Source organism: Chelon labrosus, assembly GCF_963514085.1.
Source record: "Chelon labrosus genome assembly, chromosome: 18".
NCBI classification, from domain to species: Eukaryota; Metazoa; Chordata; class Actinopteri; order Mugiliformes; family Mugilidae; genus Chelon; species Chelon labrosus.
This window is the reverse complement of record NC_140351.1, coordinates 18,565,483-18,591,361: the sequence shown is the minus strand read 5'-3', so window position 1 is coordinate 18,591,361 and position 25,879 is coordinate 18,565,483. Positions and strand designations below refer to the sequence as shown.

At 42.0% G+C, this 25,879-nt stretch overlaps 3 protein-coding genes across 5 annotated transcripts in view; all 3 read left to right on the top strand.

Moving 5' to 3' along the window:
• The first annotated feature begins 266 nt into the window (after window positions 1-266).
• cry-dash (cryptochrome DASH) lies at window positions 267-6,930 on the top strand. The gene is made up of 14 exons (XM_084566205.1): window positions 267-488; window positions 1,279-1,451; window positions 1,842-1,935; window positions 2,010-2,140; window positions 2,272-2,420; window positions 2,656-2,744; window positions 2,839-2,912; window positions 3,020-3,109; window positions 3,283-3,362; window positions 4,732-4,791; window positions 4,912-5,069; window positions 5,259-5,378; window positions 5,566-5,742; window positions 6,535-6,930. The coding sequence occupies exons 1-14, from the start codon at window positions 426-428 to the stop codon at window positions 6,640-6,642; spliced, it is 1,566 nt and encodes a 521-aa protein (XP_084422331.1). The 5' UTR covers window positions 267-425; the 3' UTR covers window positions 6,643-6,930.
• Window positions 6,931-7,229: 299 nt separating this feature from the next.
• Window positions 7,230-13,594, top strand: myd88 (MYD88 innate immune signal transduction adaptor). Its single transcript, XM_084566739.1, has 5 exons — window positions 7,230-7,696; window positions 8,003-8,134; window positions 11,928-12,105; window positions 12,598-12,689; window positions 12,776-13,594. Exons 1-5 carry the CDS (start codon window positions 7,387-7,389, stop codon window positions 12,928-12,930), a joined length of 867 nt encoding a protein of 288 aa, XP_084422865.1. The 5' UTR covers window positions 7,230-7,386; the 3' UTR covers window positions 12,931-13,594.
• A 612-nt stretch (window positions 13,595-14,206) lies between these two features.
• oxsr1b (oxidative stress responsive kinase 1b) overlaps window positions 14,207-25,879 on the top strand; it is a 42,593-nt gene continuing 30,920 nt past the window's right edge. For 2 of the 3 annotated variants that reach the window (XM_084566471.1, XM_084566473.1), the window contains exons 1-2: window positions 14,207-14,651; window positions 22,514-22,626. In XM_084566471.1, coding sequence (XP_084422597.1) covers window positions 14,582-14,651; window positions 22,514-22,626 — 183 coding nt within the window. In that variant the 5' untranslated portion in view covers window positions 14,207-14,581. The remainder of the gene's footprint in view (window positions 14,652-22,513; window positions 22,627-25,879) is intronic. The other variant, XM_084566472.1, reaches the window with a different exon arrangement.

Below are 25,879 nucleotides of genomic sequence, written 5' to 3'. Positions count from 1 at the left end.
AAAATTAAATTAAATTAAATTAAATTAAATTAACGGATTGGACCTGAATGAAGTATGACAAATATAAACCAAAAATACAAATCGATGTTAGATTTTAACATTTACCATTTAACAAAACATGAAATGAAAACATTCATAAACATAACACACATTTACAAAATACATACATACCTGTAATACATTCTACGACTGGGCCGGGCCCTTTACTTGGCATCTCTGCTTACAGCCAAGCAGCTGTTAGAAAATCACGTTACAAAACTTGTAGGTTTTGTAACGTCGTGTCCGTAAACGTGACTCCAGGAGGACAGCAGCAGCAGGAGCAGGAGCAGAAAAGACGAGAGACCGGAGGACGTAATTCTCTGCTGCAGGATTTCTTTTGGGTCTTCATGGTACAAGTTTAGCTGTTTTTTGCAAAAGAAACAAGTATGTCTACCTCCCGTACAGTTATATGTTTACTGAGAAACGACTTGCGCCTCCACGACAATGAGGTAAGAGTGATTGAGGTTATTTCTAACTTAATTCGCTGATATTTATTTCGCTGAACACCAGCAAACATATCAGCTTTGAGTTTGAGTGCCACATGTTAAGAATATAATTTGTTACCGAGATTACGGCGACATTTCAGGCGTGTTAAACGTTACCAAACACACGTTTGTATTAGCATCAAGCCGCAACTGTCGAGAGCTGTCATCTGTTCCGGCACAACTCCTTCAGAATAAAAGCCTCGTCCTAAAGGTAAAATAATAGCAAGTTTTTAATTCGATGCCAACATATTAGAAATTGTACATCAAAAGGATTACCGTTAAATTATTTATTCCCTCATTTTAATTCTATGTCCAATTTAATACATTTCTCACAAAGCAGTTATCAACTGTATCACTTCCGGCACACATCCTTCAGAATAAAAGTCCATTCCAAAGAGTGAAATAACAGAATTTTACTTCGACGCAAAAATATTAGAAATTATTTGTCAAAATTTCTGCTTTTCCCACATTTTAACCGTATGTTCAACTAAATGTAAAAAATAAAATAAAAATACAGGCCGCGATGCAGAATTACAAAGACAAACAAATATATAAATTAGTACAGGAATACGCTAACGAAGTACTGAAGCTTATGGGTGTTTAATTTGCGATCATGTGTGAGCAGACAAATCATTGCTACAGAAACAGTTTGATAACTACACATTCAAATGTTCTGTTTTGTGTGTTTGATAGCTAATACTTTTTTTTCCTTAAGAGATTCTGTACAATCCTGACACTGTCTTCTTGACTGCAGCTTTTCCACTGGGCTCAGAGAAATGCAGAGTACATAGTCCCACTGTACTGCTTCGACCCCAGGCATTATGTGGGTACTTACAACTTCAACCTACCAAAGACGGGGCCTTTTCGTCTGCGCTTCTTACTGGAGAGTATCAGGGACCTCAGAAACACGCTTCTCAACAAGGGCAGGTAATAAAGCCGCCATTCGGTGATTGATCTTTCAGTGTGTTACCTCAGTTTGTGTGTCCTTCGCTTCTCTTTCCACGGTCCAGCTCAGTCTTTGGTATAAGTGACAATGAACTCCTGTAACATATTGCTGTCACGCATAAAGTCTGCACAGACCTTGTCCTCATCTTTCTAGGATTGACCCAAAACACATGTTGCAGGATGAGGACACACCTGTGCTTACATGGGGGTTATGTTTACATTAATATGGCCGCAGCACACACTGTTCCCATCACTTTTTCCGGCCAGCTAGCCCTCTACCCAGGATGCAGCTTGCCTGGTATGGCGTGAGCTCAGACTTACGCGTGTGTGTGTGTGTGTGTGTTTATTTTTGTGTGTGTGTGTGTGAGACAGCAACCTCGTGGTGAGGCGGGGTAAGGCAGAGGAGGTAGTCGCAGACCTCATCAAGCAACTGGGCTCAGTCAGCACTGTGGCCTTCCATGAAGAGGTGATTTCACTTCGCCTTTCTCTTGTCTCCTGGTTATTTGGACATAGTGACCTTCTTTTGTTCATGTATTCCAGGTTACTTCAGAAGAGCTGGGTGTGGAGGGCAGGGTGAAGGAAGTCTGTGCACAGATGAAAGTCAAAGTTCACACCTGCTGGGGCTCCACGCTGTACCACAGAGATGATCTTCCATTTCACCATATATCCAGGTGAAAGACAATAAAGCAACCAATGTCTGTCACATCATACTTTTTTAATTTTATCTAATTTGTTTAGAAGGGATTGCAGAGAGGAAGTAGTATTATTATGAAAGATGCTGATATTCCTTCCTGTTTTCCAGGCTGCCTGATGTCTACACTCAGTTCAGAAAGGCAGTGGAGACGCAGAGCAGGGTGAGGCCTGTGTTTCCAACCCCAGAGAAGCTGAATCCCCTTCCCTCCGGTCTGGAAGAAGGAGCCATCCCTACAGCAGAGGACCTGCAACAGACAGGTGAATAATCCAAATATCTGGCTACGATTTACCTTAGTCTCTTCATGTTTTGTGGCTTTGCAGAAAAGAGTAGTGCTGTGGTCGCCTTCCTGCAGCTGCATGAAGGCGACCATCTCATTCTTCGGGGAGAACTCCAATATGCAGGCACTCGCTGTGGGATTATGTCTAGTCGCTGCCGCCTCGCCTCCCTCTCCAGCTCAGAAGCCAAAGTGTTTTTCTTGTTTTATTCTTACAGAGCCCGTGACCGATCCTCGCTCAGCCTTCTCCAGTAGTGGTGGAGAAACTCATGCTCTTGCCAGACTTAAACACTATTTCTGGGAAACTGTGAGTACAACATCTTTAATCATTAATTATGATAATGTATCGTCTTCTGTGTGAGAGTAATATATTTATTGTACATATGTTGTCTGTTTTGTAGGACGCAGTTGCAACTTACAAAGAGACTCGTAACGGCTTGATCGGGGTGGATTACTCCACTAAGTTTGCACCTTGGTGAGCGTTGTTGGTCTCATTTTTTTCTTCTCTTAAATGTTTAGTGGAGTTTCATGTTCCATGTCCCACAGTTCTCATGATATCTCTTATGGTGCGACACTCTGCAGGCTGGCGATGGGTTGCATTTCTCCCAGGTACATTTATCAACAGATCAAGCAGTATGAGAGTGAGCGGACAGCTAATCAGAGCACATACTGGTGAGTATACTTACTGGGAATCATATGAGCAGCAGTACAAAAAGAAAAAAGAGATGTTTTTTAATAGTGGGGCTTTTATTCGTCAGAATGCATTTGTAATGGAAATAAAATGTATTCTTCCACTATTTAGTCACAAATCTATCTTTCTGGCCACCTTTGCTGTTTTCCTACAGGGTCATTTTTGAGCTGTTGTGGAGGGACTACTTCAAGTTTGTGAGTGTCAAGTACGGAAACAGAATGTTCCAGGTCGAAGGTAAAATAGATTTTTTTCAGTATCTTTGTATGTATATATATATATACACTATATTACCAAAAGTATTCGCTCACCTGCCTTTACTCATTCTATGAACTGAAGTGCCATCCCATTCCTAACTCATAGAATTCAATATGATGTCGGTCCACCTTTTGCAGCTATTACAGCTTCAACTCTTCTGGGAAGACTGTCCACAAGGTTGAGGAGAGTGTTTATAGGAATTTTTGACCATTCTTCCAAAAGCGCATTGGTGAGGTCACACACTGATGTTGGTCGAGAAGGCCTGGCTCTCAGTCTCCGCTCTAATTCATCCCAAAGGTGTTCTATCGGGTTCAGGTCAGGACTCTGTGCAGGCCAGTCAAGTTCATCCACACCAGACTCTGTCATCCACGTCTTTATGGACCTTGCTTTGTGCACTGGTGCACAGTCATGTTGGAAGAGGAAGGGGCCCGCTCCAAACTGTTCCCACAAGGTTGGGAGCATGGAATTGTCCAAAATGTTTTGGTATCCTGAAGCATTCAATGTTCCTTTCACTGGAACTAAGGGGCCAAGCCCAGCTCCTGAAAAACAACCCCATACCATAATTCCTCCTCCACCAAATTTCACAGTTGGCGCAATGCAATCTGAAATGTACCGTTCTCCTGGCAACCTCCAAACCCAGACTCGTCCATCAGATTGCCAGATGGAAAAGCGTGAGTCATCACTCCAGAGAACGCGTCTCCACTGCTCTAGAGGCCAGTGGCGGCGTGCTTTACACCATTGCATCCGACGCCTTGCATTGCACTTGGTGATGTGTGGCTTGGCTGCAGCTGCTCGGCCATGGAAACCCATTCCATGAAGCTCTCTGCGTACTGTACTTGGGCTAATCTGAAGGTCACATGAAGTTTGTAGCTCTGTAGCAATTGACTGTGCAGAAAGTCGGCGACCTCTTTGCACTATGCGCTTCAGCATCCGCTGACCCCTCTCCGTCACTTTACGTGGCCTACCACTTCGTGGCTGAGTTGCTGTTTTTCCCAAACGCTTCCATTTTGTTATAATAGAGCTGACAGTTGACTGTGGAATATTTAGGAGCGAGGAAATTTCACGACTGGATTTGTTGCACAAGTGGCATCCTATGACAGTTCCACGCTGGAATTCACTGAGCTCCTGAGAGCGGCCCATTCTTTCACAAATGTCTTGTTTCACAGTCTGCATGCCAGAGTGCTTGAATTTATACACCTGGGGCCAGGCCAAGTGATTAGAACACCTGATTCTGATCATTTGAATGGGTGAGCGAATACTTTTGGTAATATAGTGTATATATATATTTTTTTTTTTTTTTTTTTACAGTAAATTTTACTAAATAAACTTTATTGTGATTTCACTTCAGGGCTTCAAGACAAATCTGTGCCTTGGAAAACTGACAGGAAGCTGTTCGATGCGTGGAAAGGTTTGTGCCATTTACCAAATATTCTTTATTAAAATATCTCTTTAAAAGATGCGTTGACATAGCAGGTATTCTATGCGGGTCTGTGACTGAATTTCTAATATGCAGCCTCTTTACTTACAGAGGGACGTACAGGAGTTCCCTTCGTTGATGCCAACATGAGAGAGTTGGCATTGACGGGCTTCATGTCCAACAGGGGGCGGCAAAATGTTGCTAGCTTCCTCACCAAGGACCTTTGCCTTGACTGGAGGATGGGAGCTGAGTGGTTTGAATACCTTCTGGTAAGTAGTGCAGGTCAGGTTTTAAATTCTTATCACTTAATTATGTAGTGAATGGTTTAGTTATCGAGATGTTATGCGTAACAGTATAACAGATTTTTAAGTACTGACCTCAGCAGTTCACTCCTTTTACTTTTACATGTTGATAGTCACAAGTTCCTGTGCCTTATCATTTCACCTTTTCCTCCGTAGATTGACCACGATGTCTGCAGTAACTATGGCAACTGGCTGTACAGTGCTGGAATAGGAAATGACCCCAGAGAGAACAGGAAGTTCAACATGATCAAACAAGGCCTCGACTATGATGGCAATGTATGTTTGGAGAAGTGTGAACATTTAGTTTCACTTCTCTTTGACAGTAGTCTGGAGCTGAACTTTTCACAGTTCACAATACGAGTCACACCTTGTTGTCATGCGATGGTGACACGACCACTTTGAAAGTGAGGAAATTACTTTCCACTCATTGACAAGTTAAATGTCGCCCGTGCGTGTGTTTCAGGGTGACTACGTGCGGCAGTGGGTTCCAGAGTTGCAGGGTATCCGAGGAGCTGATGTGCACACTCCCTGGACGCTCAGCACCGCTGCGCTGTCACGTGCTGATGTATCCCTCGGCGAGACTTACCCCACCCCCATCGTCATGGCACCTGAATGGAGCAGACACATTAACAAGAAACCGGTGGGTGTTTGAGAAAAGGGAAGTGGATCATTCAAGGCAAACAAAAGCACTGAAGTACTGTGTAGACAGTAAGAACAATTGTTAAGGGATTAATACTAATTTCTATTTAATTTTACGTCTACTCTAAAACAATTCAAAGGGGATATATGTGACCTTTTTAGCCCACTACATTTATCTGATAGATATTATCACTTGCTAGTCTTTTCCATAACCTTACCTTTTCCACAAGCATATCAATTACCCACTGAATTATTAAATTATGAGTTGCTCTTTCCAAACCGTTGGTCTGATTTCATGTTTCATTTATGGGTTTGCCCTTCCCAGCTTCTCAGAGGGTTTCATTTAAATCATTTTTGGAACCGTAATGAGGTGGTCGTAGGAGTTTTTTGTTTTGTTTTTTTAAAGCAAGATTTAAGAAAACTTTTTAATATAAGTTTGTTCCACAGAATATTGTTTTTATTCTTATCCCACAAACTGTTTATCACGGACCAAGAAGGTAAAGAAAAGCTGTAAATCTCTATAAAATTGTTGAAATAAGTTCCACTTCCACCAACTACTACTTTAAAACGGTACTTGCACATTAATGCACAAGTATTAACAATTTAATAATGTCGCAACAAACTAACACTTTTACTTTTGATAAATGGATGCAGGACTTTTGATGTAATGCCACATTTACTTGACCTCAGTTCTTCCTCAGTATTTAATAGTTTATATTAAAAAAAAAATAAAAAAATTCAAAAGGTAATATTCCTTCACTAATCGCAAACTTTTGTTTTACTTTTGTTGCAGAGTGGCACCGGGCCGTCACCACGAGGAAAGAGAGGCCCGTCTCACACTCCCAAACAGCACCGGGACAGAGGCATCGACTTCTATTTCTCCAAGAGCAAAAACCTGTGACGTGGCTCGAAGCCAAGCGCTGCTAATAAAAAGGGGTGAACGCTGCAGCAATTTACAACTCGGACTGATTTGGTAGAATTTCTGTGGCGCGTCCCTTTGTCTGAATGCTTGAAATGACTCATTTTATACTTCTGTTGGGGAAAAAAAAAGGTCTCATTAATGGCTGCTGCAAAGTCTGTGCAGTGTTTCCTGTTATGAAGCAGTTTTGTTTTTTCTTCTTTCCTGTTACTTTGTATTAATGTTCTCTGTTTTTGGCGGTTAAGGGGAAAATAAAGTTTTTAATCTCTGTTTTAATGCTCTATTATTAGAAGAGGGGTCAGAGCTCTCTGGAGGCAGTTTTGAATGTAGGCAGTAAAAGGGAACAGAAACACAGCAACACCGAAGTTTCTCTTCCACTAATAATCCTATGCTTAGCTCACAACTGCCTGCAAGCGGTTTTATCAATCAATAAGATGGATTAGTCTCCAATCATAATTGTCAGTGCATTAACAGTGCTGTGGTGGTCAGTGCCTCCAGCTTGCCTCCAGCTTGCCTCCAGTTTGCCTCCACTAGTAAACACAACAGAATAACCCCTCCCCCCCACGTGACGCCTCTGCGGTATCACTTCCGCGTACCAGTCAGGTAGGCTGACCAGCGGATCACTGTGGCTACATGTTAGTGCCTTAAATCACGTCTTGCTGTTACAATGTCAGTCTCCTTCACGGTTTAACCACCCCCGCGGAGATTTCAGGAAACATTTCGAACATGGCCGATTCCGAGAAAGAGCTCAACCTGTGGACGGTCCCTGTCGTCGCGCTGAACGTGAGCGTGAGGAAAAAGTTGGGACTGTACCTGAACCCCAAACACACCGTTTCCGCGGACTGGACGGCCGTGGCAGAGACCATGGGCTTCACGTACCTGGAGATCAAGAACTACGAGTCGTGTAAAAGCCCCACCAAGGCGGTGCTGGAGGACTGGCAGGCTCGGAACTCGGACGCGACGGTGGGGAAGCTGCTGTCAATCCTCTCTGAGGTGGAGAGAGTAGACATAGTGGAGGATCTGCGACCTCTCATAGGTGCGGCACTGCCAATGGAGATTCAGCTTTCATTAACGCTTATTAACAATTTTTGCTTTTATTGGTAAAGTTGCCCGGCATTTCCTGAGTTCTGTGTTATTTTTGTTGCATGTCCGGTCCCTGTGCCTACTAAAGGAAGTGACGGGCATGCCCTAAATTCCCTTATTGAATAAAAAAAAAGAAGCTATAAATGTATCAGTATTCTCTCAAATGTCTGTAAAAAGCTCAAATGCTGTACAATACGTTTGGAAGCATCTCCACTGATGTATTTTAAGTGTGTACTATTTATTTGTTCGGTTTGCTTAGATGAGGATGTCAAAAAGTTTCTGGAAAATCAGAAGAAGAAAGCAGACCCCCCTCTTCAGGTTCACGAAGTCGACAGCTGTGTCCCTCGCACCCCAGAGAGGTTTGGCATCACGGTGGAGGATGACCCCGAAGGTCAGTGTTTGGATGTTAAACTTTGTTCTTCTAATAAGAGATGAGAGACACTACATGTGAAAAGGATGCGGCTTTTTAACGAATATACACCGACCCATCAGGCAAAACATTACGACCACTGACATGAGAAGTAAACAGCGCTGAGCGTCTTGCGACAGTCCAGCGTTCTGCTGGGAAGCTTTTGGACCTGGCATTCGTGTGGATGTTACTCAGACATGTAGCACCCACCTAGACCAGACCAGGCACCCCCACCCCATAGCCTGACACAGGCAGACACACAAAAAGGCTATAGGAACAACTCAAAAAACATGAAAAACTGCACAAGGTGTTGACCTGGCCTCCAGATTCACTAGATCCCAAACTGATCAAGTATCTGTTGGATGCACTGGAACAAGCCTGGTCCACAGAAGCCCAACTCCCACGCCTTCATCGCGCCGTGAAATACTGTCCCTCTTTGCCATGTGTTCAGGAATAAAATGCATCATAAAACAGGCTATGGGTGATGTAGGAACAATCTCCCCTTTGAAAACCTTCAGAATACACACAGGATTAAAACGGGAAAGTTCAATGTACTATGTGTAAGGGCTACTGAATTATAGATTGGCTCAGAGTTTGATTTTAAGACATGTATTGCAAGATTTTCATGCTTAAACATTTCAACTAGTACATATCACCATAAAACTTAAATTAGCAAAATAATTTCATACATTATACCTAAACAAGGAAGTGAGGCATAATCATTATTTTCCATAGACAGTGTTGCAGGATGTGGCTTTTGGAGGTTTTCTATCCACTAGTAAGCTTGGAAGCAAAACAGTATAAATTCTCAAAATTGCTTGGAAAAAACAATGTCTTTGTCTGTAGTAGCTCCAATTAAATACTTTGAACAGGTAAAAAGTCACTATCCCTGGTTGAACACATTTGGTTACACACTGGTTAAAAAGCTTTGGCCCAGCTCCTGTCATGCAAACACATATTGTATGTGATTCAGCTGACACTGACTGATCTTCGTTTCTGTTAAGGAAGGAAGTGGGTTGTTTTTACCACAGCCGATGTAACACTTCCTTTACATAGCCTCTAAAATCAGGATGGACTCTCACTGGCCACCTTATTAGGTACACCTTCCTAGTGCAGGGTTGGGGCCTCTTTTGTCTTCAGAGCTGCCTTTATTCTTCGTGGCATAGATTCAACAAGGTGCTAAAAACATTCCCTAAACATTCCTTAGAGAACATTCCCAAATCCGAGATCTTGTGGCTGTGGGGGCTGTTGGCGTACAGTAAAATTACTGTCTCGCTCAAGAATCCAGTTTGACTCGATTTTAGCTTTGTGTTCTCCTGCTGTTCTGTAGCCATCAGAAAACAGGGACACTGTCGTCCTGAAGCAGGGGTGTCAAACTCATTTTAGTTCAAGTGGGCCAGACCAGTAACATAATTGTGTAATAACTTATAAATAATGACAACTCCAGATTTGATTCTATTTGTTTTAGTGCAAAGAAGTACAAGTAAATTAGGTGAATGTTTACATTTAATAAACTATCCTTTAAAAAAAGAATAAATTGCAATTTGTTGCTGTTTAGTCCTGGGTCTCAGTGTTGTGTTGTGTTAGGAGTAAAAGTTATTTTCATTGAAAAATTGCAGTCTTCCATGTAATTTGCAAATTGCAATTGCTGTGGGCCAGATTAGACCCTCTGGAGGGCCGTATGTCAGCAACAATAATAATATTTAAGTGGTACCGAAGAACCCATAGTATGCCAATAAAATATCCCTACAGCATTACACCAAAAATACATACAAATATATCCACTGCCTGACCAAAAAACTAAGCAAATAAGTACAAGCCTCCTATTGGATAATTACTGGATGGGTGATTATCTTTCAGCTGGCAACAATTTATTTAACCCCAACTGATGCAATGAGTAGCTTCTCATTTCTTAAACAACCATGTCGAAAGACACATCCTGTGGTCGTGGGAAAGATGTAAGTCTGTTTGAGAAGGGTCAAATCATTGGCATGCATCAAGCAGAGAAAACATCTAAGGAGATTGAAAAAACTACTAAAACTGGGTTAAGAACTGTCCGACGCATTATTAAAAACTGGAAGGATAGTGGGGAACCAATGCATCAGGGTAAGAAGAGAGCTAGATGAAGTGATGCACCCATCATGCCTAGTGGTTACTGTACAAGCCTGTGGGGGCAGTGCTATGATCTGGGGTTGCTGCAGTTGGTCAGGTCCAAGTTCAGCGACATTTTGTACCCAAAGAATCTTTCTTTTTGGTGGCGACTTTTGTTTTGGCCAGGCAGTGTAGGTACTAGACTCCCATTGGATAATTGCTGCATGGGTGATTATCTTTCAGCTAGCAACAAGTTATTTAACCCCAACTGATGCAATGAGTAGCTTCTCATTTCTTAAACAACCATGTCGAAAGACACATCCTGTGGTCGTGGTAAAGATGTTAGTCTGTTTGAGAAGGGTCAAATCATTGGCATGCATCAAGCAGAGAAAAACATCTAAGGAGATTGTAGAAACTACTAAAATTGGGTTAAGAACTGTCCAACATATTATTAAAAACTGGAAGGATAGTGGGGGACCATCACATCAGGGTAAGAAGAGAGGCAGATGAAGTGATGCACCCATCATGCCTAGTGCCTACTGTACAAGCCTGTGGGGGCAGTGCTATGATCTGGGGTTGCTGCAGTTGCTCAGGTCTAGGTTCAGCAACATTATGTGCCCAAAGAATGAGGTCAGCTGACTACCTGAATGTACTGAATGACCAGGTTATTCCAAATAAAATCTTCCCTGATGGCATGGACATATTCCAAGATGACAATGCCAGGGTTCATGGGGCTCAAACTGTGAAAGAGTGGTTCAGGGAGCATGAGACATCATTTTCACACATGGATTGTCTACCACAGAGTCCAGACCTTAACCCCATTGAGAATCTTTGGGATGTGCTGGAGAAGGCTTTGTGCAGTGGTCAGACTCTCCCATCATCAATACAAGATCTGGGTGAAAAATGAATGCAGCACTGGATGGAAATAAATCTGGTGGCATTGCAGAAGCTTATCGAAACAATGCCACAGCAAATGCATGCTGTAATCAAAGCTAAAGGCGGTGCAACGAAATATTAGAGTGTTTAACCTTTTTATTAGGTGGCGACTTTGGCCAGGCAGTGTATTTGGTGGTGGAAAATAATAACAAAACCTGTATTTCAGTTTTAAACAACTGTGTATTATAGTTTCCCAACAGTTGATAAAGATTAGTTCCAACCTAACCACCTGCAACAGTAATAAATACATTTGCATAACCACTGCTGGAACGTTTGGTACTTCCATTCTATTTAGCTGATAGCTGAGTCAATTTAGACTTCTTTCACCACTTGAAATCACAAACCACAGAGCAAATTATGATTGATTTAGTAGCTAACAGCCTTTACTACCAAGAGAAAAGTGTGAATAAAAGCAGTAAAAAAGAAACGATGCGTAGAGTGAGATTCGGTGGCAATTTCCAGGCTGCCTTTTTTTTCTTTCTCAGACTTTGTTTCTGTGGTAGCGTATCACGCAGGAAAAGCTCCAACCTATCACTTCATCTGACAGTATATCTTTAGCGAGAATCACACATATGCTGCTCTTTTCTACTGTGCTGCACACATACGCGGTTTACATGTGCTTAATGTGAACTACATTTCTGTGAAATACTGCAGTAGTTTTTTCCAACTTTCACCATCCGTGCATGTCGTGTTTGGTTTGCAGGGATCAATAAAGTTACAGAAATTAATCATGGTGATTTGAATCCAGGTGCTCCTGAGATGTTTGACGCCTTCATCTGCTACTGCCAGAGTGACTTTCACTTTGTCCACGAAATGATCCGGGAGCTGGAACAGACGGAGTACAAGCTCAAACTGTGCGTGTTTGACAGAGATGTCCTCCCGGGCTCCTGCGTGTGGACCATCACCAGTGAACTCATTGAGAAGAGGTGGGATATCGACAAAAGCTAATCACTGTTGATTTGTCTCTTTCTTCCTTGAGTTAAACTAGAAGCCTTGCCTAAGCAAAACACTGTCACATGGGGCCAGGTGCGACTCTCAAACTAGGTCATTACAAAAACAGTTTGCTTCATCTTGTGATTTTTAGATATGCATGCAGCACAGCTCTGTTTTTCTGATGCAACGCAAATACCAGCGGTCATGATTTCAAGCACAGCATACGTTCCAGGCCTGCTGCTTGCTAACTAAGCTGTGGTTCTTTTCATAATCCATGTTGACAAAAAGTAGCAACCAAGAGCTTGCAGGTTCAAAAGACTCCAAAGTTTCAGTAATTGTGAAACCGTGATAACAGTTTCCTTTGAAATTCACAGAGAGAAAGTAACCTGAGAGTGAGGAATCATTTTCTGAAAGCTGTTCTTCTTGAACTCTCTTTCACATTTTGCACATGATATACACTCTCATACATGTGACCGTGTGCGCAGGTGTAAGAGGATGGTGGTGGTGATTTCCGATGAGTACCTCGACAGCGACGCCTGCGACTTCCAGACCAAGTTTGCTCTCAGCCTCTGTCCTGGTGAAGTAGATTTGCATTTTATGCAACAGCTGCGCCTTCTCATGTGTGCGCGTAACTTACCGTTCCCCATTTTTTCGCCGTTTCAGGAGCCCGAAGCAAACGCCTCATTCCGGTCATCTACAAGTCGATGAAGAAGCCGTTCCCTAGCATCTTACGCTTCCTGACCGTGTGTGACTACACTCGTCCTTGCACACAGGCCTGGTTCTGGATACGGCTTGCCAAAGCTCTCTCACTGCCGTAATCAAAGAGCAAGCTCTTAGTCTCATTCGAAAGTGCCTTTTTTTTAATTCCATCTAACAGATTATGTTGGACAGTGGCCAAAGTTTGTTCTGTTGCATGTGATCTACGTCCTGCTGCCATCCGAACTCACCTATGATTTTATTGTGTGGATACATAATATATTATGATGCTTTCCTTTGTGTAGATATCTGTATATTTTCACAATGACAATCAAGCTGCACAAAAGTGCAAAACCGGGTGTCAGCAAAGTTCTCATGGCACAAGCCAATAATATTTTACAGAAATTTACAGAATAACATGCAGTAGTGGCTCCTACTATTTTATATTTATGTGTTTTATTGATGTGGAGGATCTGTTCACATACAAGCAGCGTGTGTTAAACACGCCGTAAAAGCTCAGTGTTTGTGCGTCGGCCACTTCCTGGTTAAATTCTAGATGAGATTGAAAAGATAATGTGACTGCCACATTTTCTTATGTTCCGTTTTACTGACAGCTGACACTTGCCTATCTCTCACTGTGGTGTCTTTGCTTCTAATATTACAGTGTTTTCCTTCACAGTTTCATAAAAGGTGTGAAATTATTCAACCTTGAACAAATGTCTGAATAAAATCACTTCAAATTAAATATTGTATTTTTGGTAATTTTTTTGTTTTGTTTATTAAAAAAATAAACAAATAAAAAAAAATCACATGTACATGTCCTGTGGTTTATTGTCGTGATTGTGAAAGTCCTGCATGGTGTGAAAGGCACCACCAGAGGACTCGCTAATTTCATTCTGTAAGAACTACAACAGTTTGGAACGCCTTAAGGTTGAACATCCAATCACAAGGCAGAGAGTGTGGCATTGTCCAATCAGAGGACAGGATGTTCCCGAAGCCTCTTTTCATTTTCGCAGATTTAAATTGGGATATTAAATTCCCCGCATTTAGCCTGTCAGGTAGCACTTCACATCACAATAGAGGCATGCATGTAGCACAGCAATCCATTTATTCTAAACAGCAAAAATACAGAGTGCCGCCTGCTAATTTAAGCACAGAAGAAAGAGTGTGTTTGGTATTTGAGGAGACCCGATGCCTGCCAGGTTCTACTTCGGGGCTCAAAAGAACATAATGCATATTCCGCCATTAAACGTGTGGCGGAACCACTCGACTTGATTCGGCGTCTTTTTTACTAATTAAAACAACCACTGACGGTGGTGCCTTGTGGATAAGTAAAATTAAATAGAAACATACATGTGTAAAAAAAAAACAACCAAAAGATATTTTCAGTTAATATATAAAACTGTCTGACTTATTTCTCTATGTTTTAGCGTCGCCTTTTAGCTCAGCTACAGCTCAGTCTAATTAGCCGCAAACCAACGGTAATTAATTTCCTCTTATTGAGCTCAACGGGGCTCCAGCGCTCAGTGCGGTCGTGTTCCACACTCAATATGTCCGCCACGAAGGTCCACATTCGCTCAGTAGGAATGCGGTAGGCGGGGCTGCTAGGCTAGTGTCAAACTTTGGGAATGACAGGAGTGCTGCAGGATTCGCAAAGAAGGGGAAGTGTCGCCCTGGTTGGCCCCGTTTGGATTACTTTGACTTCTTTTTACGCACAGCCTTTGGATTCACCACCTTTCTACAGATAGTACGGCCTCAGCAGATTCCTCAGCCATGTCGGAGGACCTGAGCTCCCAACCCTGGTCCATCGACAAAGATGATTATGAGCTACACGAGGTGATTGGTATGTGATCCTTAGCTTGTTAGCTTAACGACAAGCCTGTGAATTTTAGCCGTTTGCTCACTAAGAGGGGGGCTTAAAACAGCGAGCACACGCTAATACGGTTTAAGTGTTGAAGGCATCCTCTTTCTCTTGAGCTAGGTTGAGTTCGTCGCATTTGGCAACTTGGCCATCCGAGCCGGGCGGTGTTGTGACTTGGAGTCAGCGGAATGCTTCCAGTGAGAGCGGCGTCCCCGTCCGCTGGGGCTGTGACGGAGTAGTAAACGAGCGTTATAACGTTACTGTCTTGGCTCGGACTGTTTTTCTGGAAAATAACTGCTTTCATTGAGCAGCCGTTTATTTATGTGAACTGCTAGCTGGATACTTTCTGAAATGTACTCTAGCTAGAGGGCGTATGTACGATATTAACTGTGTCACACTGAATCACTGTTGGTAGTTTAAACCCAACCTGCAGAGAAGAAACAGAACTCATATTATAAATTACACGTTTTTTAAGTTATCCTGTTATTTGGTGAAAAACTGTATTGTTAAGGCTCCAGCATCAGCCTGAAACAACACTGTAGCTAGGTCAGAGAAAAGCTTAGTCTACATGTTAATATGCACATCTCCTTTTAGATATTGTAGGTAGAACTTTTCCCCAAAAATACTCATGATGCCAGTGTAGCCCAGAGATTAAATCTCCTGTAGTTGGGTATTATTTTTGGGCAATTTACTGCCTGAATTAATCCAGTTATGCAGAGCTCTTTGGGGAGGATTAATCCGTATTATGGGGCTTCTAACCTCCCGGATCTCTGGGAGAAAACAAAACATATATATATATAATTCGCTGTGTAATGTCAATAACGCTTTGTTGAACCTGGTCTTTAAATAACCCATTACAAACCTTCCAGTGTGACAAGAGGCATTTTGCAACTTTCCTGTGCAGTGTCAAGCCTCGGTTAACCCATGGATTTCTTTAAACCTTCCACGTTGAGGTCTGATGATGTCTCACAGGCTGGCTTGCACGGGGAATGACAGCCTTTACTTGTGTAGTTCTGAAATGCCCCACCCCACAAAAAGCTGACCTGTCCTACCTTTTGGCTGACTTCGTCGATGAGGGAGAAAAAGGAGTGTGTAGCATATAAGCAAAGTATTGTTCTCTCTCAAATCAGTTAGTTTGTGCCTCTGGTTTACTTTACCCATGCGGTGTGTGCTTCCTCTACAGGGAATCGGTGTGTTTATAGAGGGCCCATTTTGCAGGCCCTAAATAAACCTTTTTTGTGTATTTGTAAAAGGGTTCAGTTTAACCCAAACCCCTTTCTACATTTCCCTTTAGTTTCCTGGAAATGTAGAACCGGGGCACCCCACAAGATAACGCCCTGCAATTTAGCATGCGCACAGAGATAAAGCCCCTCTTGTATGGAGACCAGTTCTGTGGCATGTTCCTACGCAGTGTCGAACGCAGATTGTCCACATGGGTTTGAAACTGGTTGGGCTATTTCAGGGTTGGGCTGCTGCATGCTTACTTTACTCGGGTTCATGATTATCGACTTGGAAATTAACAGTGCAGTGAGCCTGGTTTCTTCCCCTCGGTTTAGAAATGACCTATAGCTGACTGCAAGTTGTGTTCCTCAACTATGAAGGAGCTGTGTTACCTTTAACATCGTTAACAAAACCCTCTGTATGAAGTTTGGTCCCTGGGCTCCTTGTGAACATTAAACAAGAAACCGTTTGACATCTGCTTCTGTTCATGTTAAACCTTCCCAGCAGTCCTGTGGAGTTTTCTCTCTCTTCTAAAAGTTGAACTTAAGGTCTGAGATGCTGCAATTTCCTCTTTGTTTCCTCTGCAGTTATTGGTTAAAAAAGGCAAAGTTTCCCATTTTGATCTTGTATCTTGTTTAGTCCATGATGAAGTTAAACCGTGGAACACTGAAGAGGTCTGGGAATTACCCTAAACTGAGGTCACATATCCAACTTCGCCCTAAGGCTTGCACACGACCACATGTCCTTATCAGATAACCTACTGATTATTCTGTTGATTTATCATTTGTCCTATAAAATATCAGGAAATCAATTAACAAATAAAAAACTGAAGATAGGGGAGAAGCAGAAGTTCACAATTTCAAAGCTAAAAACACACACTTGGCAAAACATGAGGTCCACTAGTGAAAACAAATGCAGTAAAAACAATATGACTTAATATGCAACAGAACAGTCCTGCACTAAATCCTCCGTCTTGACTGGTCTAATGTTCAGTTTATGTTGAAACAGTGTCAGAAAGGAGGTAATTCAACTGTATGATAATTTTGGAAGATGTAGTTTGTGGTGCTAATTACAGTAATTCTGAACAAATGGAGAATACCATGACCTTCATTAAGTTATGATTTTGTGCATGGCTGTAAAATCAGAATTCATCTGTTTTCATCTGTTAGTGTACCTAATGAACTGGCACATGGTTCTTCTATTCTTTTAAAGAATAATCTTATTGTTAGTTAAAATAGCTGCTGGTTTTCTTCCTGTTAATGAACTGGTACATGGAAAGACTTTCTCAGCTCTTCTTGAGTTTGCAGCATTCAGAACCTCAACAGGTGCTCGGTGCTAATTTATCACTGCGGATAAGAGCAGGAACAAATCAGACTTCCAGCCCTAAGCCCACCTCTACCTTGCAGAAACCGTTGCTGCCTGCAGTTTCTTGCTCTGCTTAGGACGGGTGTATCGAGGATGGCTCTGCATACCCAGCATGCCCAGCAGAGCTATTGTTGTGGTAACTTCCCCAGGGCCCGCACACTTGTTATTACATGGTTCACACCCACTCTTTTCACCCCACTGAGCATTGGGTCATACTGGACGGGACCCATAGGAAAATAGTACAGCTCCCCCTCCGATCTTGGATCATATTTTGGGTCATTGGTGTTGGCAAATCTGGACTGGAAACTTTCTGCTCTCACTGTTTGTATCCACCAGCAACCATGTTTCCTCCCCGTCGCTTGCTCTGTCTGTCCCTCACATGGATTTAAAAAATAAAAAAGCTTCAGCAAACCAAACCCTGGCCTAGTTTTTAGAGCACTGCATCCTGGGTTGTCGAGGAATACACAGCAGAAACATTCAGCTGGTGCTGGTGTGGCTGCTAGTCATGTGTGGCATTTCTCATTGCGGCTTTGAATAATGTGTGGAATGTAAGCCAGGTATGCAGAGGAAATGTAATAAAAGACATCTGACGTCAGGCTCTAAACTGGCTTGGGCAGGAAAGACAAACTGGGCGCTGCTGCCACACTGCTGGGCATTTCTTATGAAGGAGGACATTGACACGGGCCTCGCATAATGACATGCTCCGTTAAAAAGCTAATTCAAGACCAAGCTAATCTAATAAGATGTTATTGTATGCTCAGCATGTGCCTTTGTGGAGGTGAAAAAATAAACTAGAACAGTGAATTACCAGTATTTTCACCCTTTCATCAGCTTTCCATCTGGCTAATTTTATTATTTTATTTTGCATCACCATCTTAGGAGTAACAGTCCATAATTAAACTTTGAGATTTCTAATAATAATGCTTTAATAGAATGCACAGTACACGTATACAAACCATACATAGCTTAAGACAAGAAATAGGAATTGTCTGGGTCCTCCTGACTGGAGTTAAATTGCCTCTTGGTATTTGTCGGGTCTTTGAGCTGCTTTTATTAACTTTAATTAATTGTACTTTAGTAGCTTTGTCTGCGTCCTAAGCCCATTATTTCTGCTTCCTATTCCTTTGCGGTTTGCTGTTTTCTTTTATAGCAAAGACTTCATTGAAATTCACCAGAATAAGAGGAATGCACCCTTCCCGTACTCGTTGTCGACTCCCAAAAGAGCAAACATGTGAGCTCACTTGTTAAGCCCTCACTAGTAGAAATCTGGTCTTTAACGTCCCATTCACACTTTGCCAGGTTATAGCCCAACATCCGCCTGTGTTCCCATGCTAACACTGTCTTGTTTTGAGGAAACATGCTTACAGAAAACACTGTGTGCTTTTATTAAAAGTTCACAATTGTTTTGTCAGTGTTTCTCCAACAGAAATGATCAAAATGTTTCTCACCAGCTGAAAGTTTTTTTGTTTTTTTTTTGCTTTCTGGAATAGACATTTACACATGCATCCACACGTGCAGCATTTTGGAGATATAGTATATAAAATTAAATGAAATGTATAAAAGGAAAAATCTAAAAGTCATATTTGAACATACATTTGAAACTTAAACTTGGAACTATCAACATGGATGGTTTGGGAAAAACTAAAACTAAAGCCCAACTATTTGCTGGGATAATTGTAGATATTAATAACTGGAAACATGATAGAAACATCCACACATTTTTGGCTTCGTTTCTGATACAAAAGGAAAAGGGAACAGCTGTATAAACTCCGTTAATAATTATATTTTTCTTTTGTAGCAATAGCCATCTCCAAACAAAAAAAAAAAAAAAAATGAAATGGAAATAAAATTTAAAAAACGATGGAAACTAATCACATGGAAACCAACAAGCCAAAAGCCGTACATGGCTTACTATCCATGTCAACATGCCACATTGTCAGCTGGCAGCTGGATCATCTTCATTTGATTTTGCCTAATAAGGTAACTTAATATATAGATTTAATTTAGTAATTCTCTTCCAAAACAAGCAGAATCTTGTTATTTTGCTTCTGGAAATAGAAACTATAGACACAAGAACTTTTGAAGTATTTCTTTTAATTTGTGCGGTTTGACAGTTAATATACTTGACTCATTCATTATTAATTTACAACAAAAAAAAAGAAGGAAAACTTATTTATATGCAGCCTTCATGTCTGTGCCAGGCTGTTCAGTAGATTAGAAGTTGGCCAGAGTTCTTCAAAGCCCTGGCGCTACTGTAGCACTTGCTTTTGTGAGTGTGGCTCTTTTGTGTGCTTCCTCTCATTCTGATAGAAAGTTTGGGGAGGATGTGAAAGTTGAAGTTATTATTTCAGATCATATATTTTATTTACTTGCGTCTGGACTTAAGGCCACACAGTAAAGTCTGTATTGTTTGCCAAAAACGACTACTTGGCAGTAGATTCTTGGTTTTCTTGTCAATATATTGACCTGCATTCTCGCCTGTGTGACTGTGATCACAGTTAATGTTGGTTTAATTGCTTAAATCACAGCCTGGAACCTAAAAGGACTGGTATTAAGTAATCATGTAACTAGATACAAATAGTGGAGAGGTGACTACTCTGAATGACCTTGCGCTGAGCTTGGAAGTAGCAAATATCAAAGAGCATCAGGTCTATATTAGCTCAAGGTCCCAAATGACTGCTAGATTGGGCTTCTACAGGTCTAAATGGCTCAGAGAGCCTTGGTAACCTTTGACCTTGTATGCTGCCAACCTAACAAACCTCCCCCTTTCCCATCCTCTCCACACACATGCTCTCCAGCTTGTCCATCCACCCCTGACGACTGGCTGTTTGTTTGTGTGGAGGAATTTACACTCCACCGTGTACAGGGAAACTGGCTCCCTGTGGTTCGGCCAGGGCTGAGCTTCTCATCGCTGGCCAGCCTCCAGAGGTTTGTTAGGTATTGGTGGTGGTGGTGGCTTTGAGGTGGGGGGCTGGAGGATAAATTTATCAGACCCTTTGTGTGGAGTGATCCCTTTGGAGCCTAGAGAGTTGAGCAAAGCCAACCCCAAACTAATAGAGGTTACCAGTCAAAACATGGCACCCACCCACCAGGAAGTAAGGATTCCCATGTATATAGATGATTAAAATGACCCTTACTGTCTGTCAATTGAAGGTCATCACAGAGAAATTGAAATGTTATTAGATTATTCTGGAGTATTTTTATTGGATGCATGTTTGCCGTTTGCAATTTCTTCTTCTTTCATGTAGCCTGAAGTCATAATTATGTTGAATAAAAACAGTTGGATGAAAAGTGGTCACGTCTTTAGGGACGGCTTTACTTTTTAATTACAATCAGGGAACTGTTTTTTTTTTTTTTTTCTTTTTCTTTAATTCATCCCTTTTTTTTTAAAACCTCAATACTCTATTCCAAACTCCAAACAATGAGGACTTTGTTAACATTTGGGCACAGCTCAGATGAGGGCACGAGAGGTTAGGAAAAGCTTACAGGAGGGTGGACCAACTCACCGCTCACTCTTTCACTCACCGAAGCCTGCTGCCAGAGGAGAATGCGTTCATAGCGTTCCTCAACGTCACGTATCCTCCTGAGATCTTTTGCAAACAGCCCTGTGCATGCGTGCATGCCGTTAAAGCAGCGAGGGGACGGTGAAATGACCTCACACGATGCGGGAACAACCAGCTGTCATATGTTATTCAAAAACAAATATCAGCCCGCTACTGTAAGCTTTAATCAGATTGTAATCTTTGTTTTGTTTGCTCATAAATCAAAACAGTACTTAAAAATGGTACCCTGTTGCTGTTATCCAGCTCTGCAGGGGCATGGAACATTTTCCTGATTTGAAGTTTCCAGGTCTTAAAAAGCTCATAAAATACACAAACAAAAACTTATTGAACCGAATCACCAAATCCTAAAGCATAATATTAGAATGCACATGTTCAATATGTAAAGCTTTAATGTTTCTGTCTTTTATTTTGACTCTAGTAAGTTCAGATTGCATTTCACGACACATATACAAAACTAGAGTTTACTGTCATTTTGTGGGTTTGGGGTTTTTGGTGCTGTAAATAATAGTCTGTGAAAAAGATCTTCATATTGTGCCAGCAATACAAGGACAACAAACACAGAGACTTTCTAAACAGCCTAAGGAAGAATCTTTGGTTTTATCTGGCACAAGCCTCCAACCGAAGCCTTCTGGGGATGTGCTCGGTTTAGCAGAGTCACCGGCCCTGATCAGGCCCGCGTCATTAGACAGGATTTGGGAAAGCTGATTCATAATTAATGAACACACAGTTAAGCTGAAGCAAAGAGAAATCGGATGAACTGTCTGAGCGCGACTCTGACTGAACGTCAACCCCCTTGAACTCGGGAGGATTTTGACGTGATGGATAAAAGTTGCGTGTGATATCGGTTACCGTGAAATTTTGGATGGAGACGGGGTTAGGGAGGGGACATGAATCTGAAAGGCAGCCAGGCAGCCCAAAGGTTTGAATGCATCATGAAATCTGTGAGGGGCAGCACAGTGGTGTGGACAGTTCCTCCCATCGTTCTAAATCGGCCGTAGGTGTGAGTGTGGTTGTCTGTCTCTCTGTGGCGACCTGTTCAGGGTGTACCCCGCCTCCTGCCCAATGACAGCTGGGATAGGCTGCAGCCCCCCCACGGCCCTCCAGAGGACAAGTGGTGACAGAAGATGAATGAATGAATTAAATCAATGTGACATATATTGGCCAAAGTTTAATTCCGCAACAGCACAGATTGTATTGATTAATATCACTTTGATTGATAAAGTTGGCAAACCTTTCAATTTGGCTGAGCTCAATTCAACTCCTCACTCCTTTTATGTCATGACCAAAGGAATGAGATCACAAATAAAAGCATCTAGAATTCATTTCCTATATGGGATGGCTTGACTCGCCCTCAGACATAGGGTAAGGAGTTCAGAGATCTGGTGGGTGCTTGAAGTAGAGACAACTGAGTTGTTTGGGACAGTTGACTGAGATGCCTCCTGAGCACTTCTGTTGAAGGTTTTCCAGCCACGTCAAATGGGAAGGGACCCTTGTGGTACACCTAGGTTACATTGGGGAGGCTTGTTTGGCCTGTGAACACCTTAGGATCCCTAAAGAGGATGTGATGAACGTTGCTAGGGAGTGGTACTCCCTTCTTTTTGGCTGTTACTTTTGACTCAGTTCTGGATTTGGTAGAAAAACAATGAAAGGGTGAATTATCACATTGATTAAATGTTGTTTTCCATTTTGTTTTAGGGAGTGGAGCCACAGCAGTGGTTCAGGCAGCCTACTGTATACCACGGAAGGAGAAGGTGGCCATCAAGCGCATCAACCTCGAGAAGTGCCAGACGAGTATGGACGAACTTCTGGTAAGAGACTGTTAGGAACATTTTTTTTTTAGACCTTGTTACCTTTATGTGTGATCAAAGGCAGCTACTCTCCCACAGCACAAGACTTCATGTAAGGCTTTGTCTCTGTGGTGTGCACATGTGGTCGGAGTAAGTTCCACCTCTGCTTTTCATTACTCGTTTTCTCCGAACCCCCCTCCAATCATCCCTGTCACTTCAAACACTGTTCTGGTTGCTTTCTTAAGGAGGACTCTGCTTACTGCCAGGAAACTATTAGACCACCACGGGACTTCTTCCTGAATGCTGCATTGTGTCTTTATACCCTCAATACAATCTTGTACCGCAGCTCAGCGCATCATTTACTTTATGACATGTGGTTTAGTTCCATAGGTAGAAGGGTTATATCGAGTATCTTTGCACACTGAACGAACCTGGGACTTCTCTGTGGCTCTTGTTCTGGCTTTGTTTAGAGGTTTGTCACATAAAATATGCACTTGTCAAATCAGCATTTTTTTTTTATTTGCGGGCTGCAGTAGGAACAAGATTTGCTCGACAGTTCCTTCAATTCAAATACTTTTCCATACATGACAAAATATTCACGCTACTTAACTCGGACACAATCTAGGGTAAAATCATGCAGTTTTTCCAGAGCAGACACACACTAGATCTCAGTGTCTGACACTTGGGAGTAAAGTGTTTGTAACCTGGGCCTTAAGTACGATTGATGTTTTTATTTTTTTTTCCGGTCCTCTCTCTAGTACTCGTCCAAAAGTCTGTGAAAGTAAGTGGGAAATAAATATTGTGTAAATCTATATGTGTGCACAGAACATCTCGCTGGCAGGTTGCTCACTACTCACTGGCAACTCTAAACCGTGAAGAGACCCCCCCCCCCCTCACTGTGGCATAAAAATGTTTCTTTTGAGTGTTCTTTTGGTGTTAAATTTAGTTAATCCATTTATGGCATTCAAATAATATAAGTAAATGAGTAAAATACTAGAAATTAAGTGGGGAGTTTGAATCATCTCCCGATAGACGAGTTTCAATTTGTGCAACAGCAATGGGAGGAGGGAAATGTCTTATATTAATGAGATGCAGCTTATGAATATAACAAAGACGATCTTTGTCTCAATCCATTTGACACTAATAGCCCACAGAGGTCATCATGAACGCTTCTTCTGATGTCTCCAGCGACTTGCATATTAAATCCAAAATGTAATCAGGGAATACTGAAGCCGTTTGTGGAGCAGATGGCTTTGCGTGTGGTGGCAGGGAGGGGTGTCCGTTGTGATTCACAGGTCGAATGCATTGAATAAAACTGCTCTGAATGCCTTAGCACAAAGTCATTGCAACACCCACTATCAAATAAAACACCTCAAAGAAAGACTGCTTGGAAGAAGTAGTTTGCCGCTGGCAGGTTGCTCACTACTCACTGGCAACTCTAAACCGTGAAGAGACCCCCCCCCCCCCCCCCCCCCCCCCCCCCCCCCAAAATTCTGGAGGATGAATCAGGAGAATGTTGCTCCCGGATTCTCGGAGCAGGCGGTCACATGGAATACAGCGAGATCGGATTTCCTGCCTGCGGTTTTCCCCCCCAATTCCTCAGCCTGCTGGGTGCCCGGTTAAACTGCGAGGAAGCATTAAATTGAACCCAGACTGCCGCTTCCAAAAAAAAAAAAATCAGCTTTAACGTAGGATACAACGAGTTTTAAAGGTCTTTGACCTTATCTGTGAAATTATTCAACGCCTGAAAAGCAATCATTCGTCTCATCCCATTATCGCCATTCGCCGTTATTCCGGGCATGGGAGTTTAATGAACGGGTACTTTTAAGTGACTCAGTCTTGAACTTATGATTCGGAGGTTCATTTGCAATTCTAACACCGTTGGAATATGCTTTTGCAACTGCACAATTATTTCTTGAAACTAATGAGGAAAACACTATAAGTAGTGCTGACAAAGTGGTCTTATGGTATTTTTTATGCTGTGCAGATAGGTTTGTGACTTTGAAAGATATTAAAATACCTTGAGGTCACAGAAGGGTATTGAAAGTGCAGAAGTAAAAATAGTTTTTTCTTGCACAGGATGTCTGAATTGATCTATATCTGTATACCATTTGAACTTAAGATCACGTTTTTTTGCCAGAATTTGCAGATCAGCAGCTTCTTTATTTCTTGTGTGTATGTGTGCATGCTGCAGTGAGATTGAGTCACAGTGAGTGTGTGTGTGTGAGGCTCTGAGTAAGTGATAGTGACGCAACATTGCCTCTATAGTGGATCCTCTGTGTGTCTGCCATCAGTGGGATTCTGTGGCACCAGTTTGTGACCCAGCACTGTATTCAGCGTGTGACAATAGGTCTTCTTTTTTGTTTTGCTCAGTTTCAGTGTCCTCTGAATAGATGAGGTCTGATATAGAAAACTACAATCGGCAAGGACTGGTCTATTTCCTGCAAAATCCGATTTGCAGGACAAGTCGTCTTAAAGTGTGTAGAGTGCAGTGTGCCGTCGCTGTTGAAGTTTGCCAATGCTGCATCACTCATGTCACCAGGACATTTTAAAGAGCATCTTGCTTCTCCGATTTTGGGATGACATGGAGCGTTGGGGAGATATCAGTCAGAAGTTTCTGACTCCATAAACAAAATTTGGAAGAGAAAGACAGTTTTAATAGGGGTGGAGTAGCAGCCTGATCTTGTTATTGATCTGTGTTTTTGGCCTACTCCTCCAGTAATAAAGACTGAGTTAAGCCCTTACTTGAATTCTCATGTCAACGGATTTGGCTTAAAATTAAAAGAATATGCTGTTTATGAACTTTCCCCCAACTATCGTTAAATAAATTAAATGTAGAATTTCACTGTGGCATAAAAATGTTTCTTTTGAGTGTTCTTTTGGTGTTAAATTTAGTTAATCCATTTATGGCATTCAAATAATATAAGTAAATGAGTAAAATACTAGAAATTAAGTGGGGAGTTTGAATCATCTCCCGATAGACGAGTTTCAATTTGTGCAACAGCAATGGGAGGAGGGAAATGTCTTATATTAATGAGATGCAGCTTATGAATATAACAAAGACGATCTTTGTCTCAATCCATTTGACACTAATAGCCCACAGAGGTCATCATGAACGCTTCTTCTGATGTCTCCAGCGACTTGCATATTAAATCCAAAATGTAATCAGGGAATACTGAAGCCGTTTGTGGAGCAGATGGCTTTGCGTGTGGTGGCAGGGAGGGGTGTCCGTTGTGATTCACAGGTCGAATGCATTGAATAAAACTGCTCTGAA